The sequence below is a fragment of the Myotis brandtii genome, unplaced genomic scaffold, assembly GCF_000412655.1.
Source record: "Myotis brandtii unplaced genomic scaffold, ASM41265v1 scaffold456, whole genome shotgun sequence".
NCBI lineage: Eukaryota > Metazoa > Chordata > Mammalia > Chiroptera > Vespertilionidae > Myotis > Myotis brandtii.
In genome coordinates, this window is record NW_005367431.1 from 3334501 (window position 1) to 3343667 (window position 9167).

Consider the following 9167-nt stretch of genomic DNA (forward strand, 5'->3'; position numbering starts at 1 on the left):
CTTCGTGACAGTGTGAGAGTCAATTAGCATATTCCCTCCTTATTGGCTGTGGGGGCCGCCATCTTCGTGACAGTGTGAGAGTCAATTAGCATATTCCCTCTTTATTAGATAGGATTATTTATAGAATACAAAACTACAATACTACTACATTGTAAACAAAATATAGTAGTATACACATACAGTGGAATATTATTCATCCTTAAAAAGTGAAGTACTGCTTGGCCAGCGTGGCTCAGTGGTTGAGCATCCACCTATAAACCAGGAGGTCATGGTTAGATTCCTGGTCAGGGCACATGCCTGGGTTGTGGGCTCAGTCTTCAGTGTAGGGTATGCAGGAGGCAGCCTATTGATGATTCTCTGTCATCATTGATGTTTCTATTTCCCTTCCTCTCTGAAATCAATAAAAATATATATTTTTAAAAAGTGAAGTATTGACACATGCAACATGAACCTTGAAAACATTATGCTAAGTGAAATAATAGGACAGATGCAAAAGGACAAATATTATATGATTCCACCGATATGAGGTACCTAAAATAGTCAAATTCATGTGGCAAAAAGCAGTACCCATATCTTAGTTATTTTTGTATTCTGTTATATTACAGTGCTTGGTATACTGCTTAATTGACATTTGTTGAATGAGTAAATAAGTTATTGGAGAAATTAATGAGTAAATCATGACAAGTAAACCATGATTCAGCTAATAGCACCAATATCCAGTGTCTCCTGTCATTTTCTTGCATTTCTTTCCTGGAGAGGCTACATCTTTACAAAATCTCATTTAGTAGGTACTCAATAGGTTTTCTATCCAGCATCCTATTTTCTGTGAACTGATTTCTTTATCTCTCACCACACTAAATTCACGTGATAATAGTAGTGGGCCCTTGGCAGCTAATTTGTGAATTTTTAAAATATTAAAAGACACTATTAACTAAATCAAATGAAAGAAAAAGCCCTTGTATACAAAAGGCTAATATCTTTAACATAAAAAAAAACACCCACACATATAAATTAACAAAATGATAAACAACCCAGCTAGGGAAACAATGGGCAAAGGATAAGAACAGGAAATTTATAAATGATGAAATATAAATGTCTAAAAAGACAGAAGGTGCTTAACTTCACTATAGTCAGGGATATATAAAATATTTTAACTGTAGTAAAATATATATAACATAAAATTTATCATTTTAGCCACTTTTAAGTGTATAGTTCAGTGGCATTAAGTACAAGTGTATTCACATTGTTGTGCAAACATTACTAATATCCACCTCCAGAACTATGTCATCATCCCAAATTGAAACTCTGAACCCATTAAGTGCAACTCCCCATCCTCTCCACCCCCAGCCCTGGTAGCCATTATTCTATCTTCTGCTCCATAAATTTGACTCTTCTAGGTACCTCATACCAGTGGAATCATATAATGTTTGTCCTTCTGCATATATCTTATTATTTCACTTAGCATAATGTTTTCAAGGTTCATCATGTTGTATGTGTCAGTAGTTCACTTTTTAACCCTTTGCGGTCCAATTTTATTTTTGGAATTCAAACAGTCTGGTCCAAATTAATTGACGGGATTGAATGTTGAACTTTTTAATGTTCTTATTTTAAAGTTTAAACCAAAAATTCACTGGGTATATTATTAAGTATGTTCAATCACAGAGTTTATTCTTTAAAACATTTCATAGTGTGGTATCTTTTGAAACTGGTCTGTCGAGTCAGCCTCGACGTTGGACCGAAAAAGGTTAAGGATGAATAATATTCCATTGTATGTGTATACTACTACATATTGTTTATCCACTCATCTGTCAGTAGACACATGGGTGCTTCCATCTTTTGGCTATTGTGAGTGTTGCTGCCATGAACACTGGTATACCAATATCTGCTTGGGTTTCTGCTTTCAATTCTTTTGAAATATAATATTCACAGATGTGCAATTGCTGAATCAAATGGTAATTCTATGTTTAATTTTTTGAGGAACCACTGAACTGTTTTCTAAAATATTGCTCCATTTTACATTCCCACCAGCTATATATGAGAGTTTCAATTTTCCACATTCTCACCAACACTTGTTAATCTCTGTCTTTTTCATCATAGCTATCCTAGTGGATGTGAAATGACATCTCATTGTGGCTTTGGTTTGCATCTTCCTAATGAACAGTTATGCTGAGCATCATTCATGTTTTTACTAATCATTTATATATCTTCTTTGGAGAAATGTCTATTCAAATCCTTTACCCATTTTTAATTAGATTGTTTATTTTTTTGCCCTTGTTGAATTGTAAGACTTCTTTATGTGTTCTGGATTTTAATCTCTTATCAGATAATACTAGAGGCCTGATGCACAAAATTCATGCATGGGTAGGGTCTCTAGGCCTGGTTGGCGATCAGGGCCAATCAGGGGCTTCCTTCCCCGGCTGCTGGCCAGGGCCTTCCTTTGTTCTGTGCCACCCCATGGTGGTCAGTGCACGTCATAGTGAGCGGTCAAACTCCCGGTCAGTTGAACTCCTGTTAGCCTTTTATTATATAGGATGATTTGCAAATTCTTTTTTCTTTTTTTGCAAATATTTTCTCCCATCTGTAGGTTGCCTTTTCTTTCTGTTGATAGTGTTCTTTGATGCACAAAAGTTTTTAATTTCGATGAAGTTCAATTAATCTGTTTTTTTTCTTTTGTTGCCTGAGCTTTTGGTGTCATATCAATATCATTGTCAAATCCAATGACATTACTTTTTTCCACTATTTTTTTCTTCTAAGAGTTTTATGGTTTTAGTTCTTATATTCAGGTCTTTGATCCATTTTCAGTTAATTTTTGCATATGATATGAAGAGTCCCGGCACATGGATATTCAGTTTCCCAATACTATTTGTTGGAAAGCATATCCTTTTCCATTGAAATGTTTTTGACATGCTTATTTAAAATCATTTGACTATACAAGGGTTTATTTCTGGATTCTCTCTTTTATTCTATTGGTCATGTTTGTTTTTATGCAATATAGACTTTTTAAGATACCATTTTTAACTCCCCAGATTGGCAATATATCAAAACATTGATAACATTTAGTAGTGGAAAGAACATGGGGAAATGAGAACTCTCATACATTACTGGGGGAAATGAGAATTGCTATAACATTTTTGGAAAGTAATGTGGCAGTATCTTTCACATTTTAATATAGTATATGGGATCTTTTATACAGAAATAAAATACTAGTATATAAGCATATGTGTACAAAGATATTTATTATGGCATCATTTGTAGTGGGAAGAGGCTGAACTGAAAAATACTTAGATAGCTACTCTCTCTGCATCTTTCTCTTCCTGGAGTCACATGCTTTCTCATCTCTGTTTCTGTCTGCATTTCTTCCTGGACTTGCATATAGATTAACAAGGTCACCAGATTTCAGTCTCTCTGACCTGACAAATTTCAGTGTTCACCACAGTCTCAGGCTAGAGTTTCCATTTTGTTCATTTACAAATCTGTGATGTTGTTTTTTATGTCACTTTTTATAGTTTCTAGTTCTCTACCAAGGTTTTCAAGTTTGGCTTTTATTGCCTTGAACATAGTACACAGAATTGTTTTACAGTCTGTGTCGAATGATTGCAGCATACAGAATCCCTGTGGATCTGTTTCTATTATCTGTTATTTCTCCTCCTTACTCATGGTGTCTTGTCCCCTCAGGTGCCTGGTTATTTTTGTGTGGGACACTGTACTTGAAAAAATTTTTATCTAAATAACTTGAGGCCCAGAATATTTTTCTTCACAGAGGATTTTTATTTGTTCTTGCCATGAGCAATTAAAGCCAATTTAGTACAAGTTCAGGCCCTGAGATTTTTCTAGGCCACTTAGATATAAAGTCAGCCTGCAGTCTGTATGAGGTTTAGTTTAATTCTAGTGCTCCCTTACATCTAAAGTGCAGAGGGTAATATATCAGGGTCATCACTCTTTATGGGTTCTGAACCCCAACTTTTTTTCTTTTTTTAAAAAACAATTTTATTATTTTTTTATATATATATGTATATGTGTGTATATATATATAATTTATTTTTTTTACTGATTTGAGAGAGGAAGGGAGAAGGAGAGAGCGGTAGAAACATCAATGATGAGAGAAAATCATTGATCAACTGCCTCCTGCACGCCCCCGCTGGGGATCGAGTCTGCAACCCAGGCATGTGCCCTTGACCGGAATCGAACCTGGGATCCTTTAGTCCGCAGGCAACACTCTATCCACTGAGCCAAACCGGCCAGGGCCTGAACCCCAACTTTTATCCCTATAGGCTCTCAATGCTGCCAAAAGTGAAGCTTACATTCCTAGTCACTTCTGAATCAGTATATGCCTCCAGACAAAAGCAGCTTGAGTGCCAAGCTCATCGCTCCAAACTCCTTACCTATCCAAAATCTTGGCCCAGTAATTCCTCACTAATTTGTTAGTTATTAGATGCTTTTAGATAATGCTTTTTGTATTTCATCCAGCTTGTCTAGCTGTCTTCAGTAGGAGGGTTGACTTAAATTATATAGTCTAGCATTACTAACAGTGAAAGTCCATTTGGTTTATTTTATTCCTGCAGGAGAAAATCTCATTAGCTCCAGTCAGGAACCCATTCCTGGTCTTGTGGCCAGGGATACAGGGTCATTCAATATATAATAGGCTTGAAGAGGACAGGTTCCTAAGAAGAGAATGTGAGCATAGAAGAAATTATTGGCATCTCAGAAAAACCAAATTACTTGCTGTTCTCTACATTTACCCTCCTATATCATATTTCTGTAATTTTTCATATGCTATCTCCTCAGCCAAATTTCTTCCCCTCCTGTTCACTAGGCAAACTCCTATTTCTTTTTCAAGACTTAACTCAAGTATTGTTACTGCATCTCAAAAACAAGCAAACAAATAAAAAAAAACTCAGGCATGCTCTTTGTAATGTGCATAAACCTCTTCATAGCAATTATTCTATCTTTTAGGACAGAAATTGTGCCAAGAACAAGAACAGGAGAAAGAAAGAAACATTGATGTGATACGTGCCCTGACTGGGGATTGAACCTTCAACCTAGGTATGTGCCCTGACTGGGAATCAAACCCACAACCTTTCAGTATATAGGATGATGCTCCATTCAACTGAGCCACACTGGCCAGACCTTCTCAGATCTTATGTTCATGATTCTATAAATTCCAACTCCCCAAAATAACTTATTTTGGTGGTTTGTCATTCACTGGACCTTAACACTTACAAGAAACTTTTTTCCTTCCTTCTAAGAATAAATAATAGAGGTATGTTTTGAGAAAATCTTTTTGGAGGCAGTATCCTAACTTCTTTTACTCTTACTAGGTTTCGTACTCTCAGATTCTGACTCTTTTCATTTTTTCTTTTTAATATATTTTTTTTTATTTCAGAGAGGAAGGGAGAGGGGTAGAGAGATAGAAACATCAATGATGAGAGAGAATCATTGATCAGCTGCCTCCTGCACGTCCCCAACCCAGGTATGTGTCCTGACCGGGAGTTGAGCCAGTGACCTCTTTGTTCATGGGTCAATGCTCAACCCCTGAGCCACGCTGGCTGGGCAAGTTTTACCTTTTAAATTTAAAGTGTACAATTCGGTAGTTTTGAGTATATTCACCAAGTTGTGCAAGCATAACCACTATCTAATTCCAGAACATTTTCATCATCACCTTCCAAAAGAAACCTAGTATCTGTTAGCAACTATGCTCCATTTTTCCCTCCCCCTAGCCTCTGGTGACCACTAACCTACTTTCTGTCTCTATGGATTTACTCAGGACATTTCATATACATGGAATCATACAATATGTGGCTTTTTGTGACTGGTTTCTTACACACAGCATAATGCTTTCAAGTTTCATCCATGTTATAGCAACTATCAGTACTTCAGTACTTTATTCCTTTTTATTTCTGAATAATATTCCATTGTATGGATATACCATATTTTGTTTATCTATCATCAGTTCAGATACTTGGATTGTTTCTACTTTTTTGCTATTATGAATATTGATGCCACAAACATTCATTACAAGTTTTTGTGTAAACGAAGTTAATTAATACAGAATGACTAATTAATGTACTAATTATGCATTAATTAACACAGAAGTAATAGAATGTGGTAAGCATCATGTAGTGGATTTTTATTTGTTTTGGCTGCCCAGCATCTATTCCTCCTTCTTCTTAGTAACAATACCCATATTCTATTTTTTCTAAATATTTTTAATTGATTTTTAGAGAGAGAGGAAGGGAGAGGGAGAGAGAGAGAAACATCAATGTAAGAGCGAAACCCCAATCAGCTGTCTCCTGCACACCCCCTACCAGAGATCGAGCCTGCAACCCAGGCATGTGCCCTAAAATTGAACTGGCAACCTTCTGGTGCACTGGACAATGCCCAACCAACTGAGCTACACCGGTCAGGGAAATACCTATATTCTCTTATAAGGACACTTCCAAGAAAGCTGACTTCACACCAAATCCAGGGTAGACCCTATTTAGGTTAAGATCAGCATATCCTACCTCCATGAATATTGATTAGTTTAGCGATGGGCAAGTGACCTTAATTCAGGCCAATGAGATATGAAATGACCTTTGCTAGGCTTCTGGAAAAGATGCTTCTTTGTTGTTCTGAAGTAGCTTCCTTGAAAGATGTTCTCTTCCTACTAGAGATGAGGGAAGCACATGTAGCTTTCCTAGAAACTGTTACAGCCATATTGAGACCAAGGAGCAAACTGTACAAAATCAACTATTTTAGAAGAAACCAGCTCTTCGGAAACATCACTGAGCCTCAACAATGAGGACCAAACTTCACCTAAATTTTCAGTTGATGACTAGTAAATTCCCTTAATTGCTTAAACCAATTTGAGGTAAGTTTTCTGTTGCTTACAATCAAAAGATTACATCAGAATATTAACAAAAACTAAATTTTTATAGCACTTTATAATTTAACTCTGAGCTATGTGAATTCAATGGTGAACACATTGGATACTGTCTGTAGAAATCATGAAAGGTTTCATGTAGAAAGTGACATCTGAATTACAACTTGCAATTTAGAAGGTATTTACTAAATATGCTAGGCTAAAGAAAATTAAGCAGATTTCTTTTATTGGAGACCTCAGAGACTTTAATATATTCACTCATATTATATCCATAACATGAATTATGAATATATCCAAGAGAGGAATATAATATCCAGTGTTTCCCAAATTTATTTCACCCTGAACACCTGGTAGTATCTTAAGGAATCCTGCTGGCTTCAGAAACACTGGTATGTATAGTGTGTTAATGGATGGCTAGAAGAGATTAAGACCATCTTGGCCCACTTTTTAGGAAGTTTGCATGAAGGTTAGGGCATTTGAGAGAAATTTAAAGCAACTGGTAAACCCTGAACAAGTAGAATAGATCTTGGTAGCTTCTTGACCAAGTCAAGTTTATCAGCTAAGCTCTGTAGTCAAGAAGAAATTAGAAAGGCTAGTCATTAATGGTAAATCATTCTTTTTTTTTTTCTCTTTTTTCCAGTTGATCAGCAGCCTAGCCAGGTTCTCTAGCCAGGTTAGGTCTTTTTTTTTTTTTTTTAGAACCCAACTGGATTTTATTTGACACGGAACACAATAGGACTGCAGGAGTAGCAAAGTGAAAAGACAGAGCGGAAAAGACCCAGTTCTATCTAACTTACAATTAAGTAACAGGAGGGCAAGTCACTAAATGAATAACAAAACAGTTGAGCTTGATGGAGAATATTCTTTTTCTAGTGCCCATACTTTTGGAATTCCCACTCTCTGTTGTCCAGCGGACACACGTGCCGTGTTTTGAGCCAGCGAGAGATGCAGTGGAAGTGAAAAGCATGATTACAGACTCCCCACGCAAAGGGGCACTCTTCAGAAGTGGCAGACGCCTGGTTCGCCTGACATTCTATGCAAAGATCCATAATGTGGTTCCTTGCAGATGGCCAGTTATCAACCTCAGTGTCCCAGGCCCAGAGGGCTACTGCTGTCCACTTTTCCACTTCAAAGCGCTTCTTGCCCGTGCCGCTGTTGGTGCCGCTCAGGGTATCCACATCCATCGCTGCCCCCGTTCTGGAAACACACGGTCTCAGATTCGGTAAATCATTCTTTAAACTTTATCTTTAAGGCTCTTTTTAATTTTTTTCTGGAATCCTGGAGCAAATTCAACAAATAAAAGAAAATAACTATTAGTAAAATAAGTTAAAGTGACACACGTAAAAACGTATTGCCCGCGGTATTTGTAGGAAATACCTGCAGAATAGAGGCATGAGTAATGAGCAACTGATTCCTTTAACAAGGTAGTTGGTGATGCACTTGTCACATCACAGTTTCACTACATAATTGTAAATGTACCCTGAAATAAATACCACATCTTTTCAGCTCTAGCTATCATATAGGAACAATTGATAGCTGGAGAAAACTGCAATTTATAGTTGATAAAATTAGAGAATTAAAGGTTGTTACTTTACTAAGACAGAACTATTAAGTCTCTAAAACCCATTTACAATAATTGATAGTAACTCCATTTACCCCAGCTGAAGGAGTCAGTGAATAGAGCATCGGCCTGCGGACCAAAGGGTCCTGGGTTTGATTCTGGTCAAGGGCATGTACCTTGGTTGCAGGCTCCTCCCCAGCCTGGGCCCAGGGCTTGTGCAGGAGGCAACCAATTGATGTGTTTCTCTCACATCGATGTTTCTCTCTGTCTTTCCCTTTCTCTCCCATTCTCTCTAAAAATCAATGGGAAAATATCCTTAGGTGAAGATTTTAAAAAAGAATAAATAAATAAACCCAAATACTATTTCTAGAAGAGCTACATGGTAGAAAGAAGAAAATACAAACGCTGATCTTTTCTCTTTAAGAGTAAAGGCTTCACTGACTCTTATATGCATCAGCCAGTGCTTATCCAAATTCTAGGCTGAAATAGTATCTTACATACAGCACACCTATCAATAGAAGGCCAATTTGTCCCAAAGCAAGAAAAGCACACAAAACCAAATTCCTGGGCAGCAAAATGCAAATATTGACAAAATAAGCGGTTTACAGGGAACTTCTTATCAACAGCTAAGTATTTAAAGGTAGAGAAAACCTGAGATACTCCTCAAGGCCCCAGATTGATACACCAAACATTCACCCCAAGTTTGCTACTTAGTGACTGAGTCTCTAGCTGAACTATCTTAAA

General features: G+C 36.9%; 1 protein-coding gene across 1 annotated transcript; it reads right to left on the bottom strand.

Moving 5' to 3' along the window:
• Positions 1 to 7174: 7174 nt before the first annotated feature.
• LOC102243482 (E3 ubiquitin-protein ligase RBX1) lies at positions 7175 to 8103 on the bottom strand (the record flags this gene model as incomplete). Its single annotated transcript, XM_014546848.1, has 1 exon — positions 7175 to 8103. A coding segment is annotated over one exon (372 nt), but the record flags the coding sequence as incomplete, so codon positions are not given.
• Positions 8104 to 9167: the final 1064 nt, after the last annotated feature.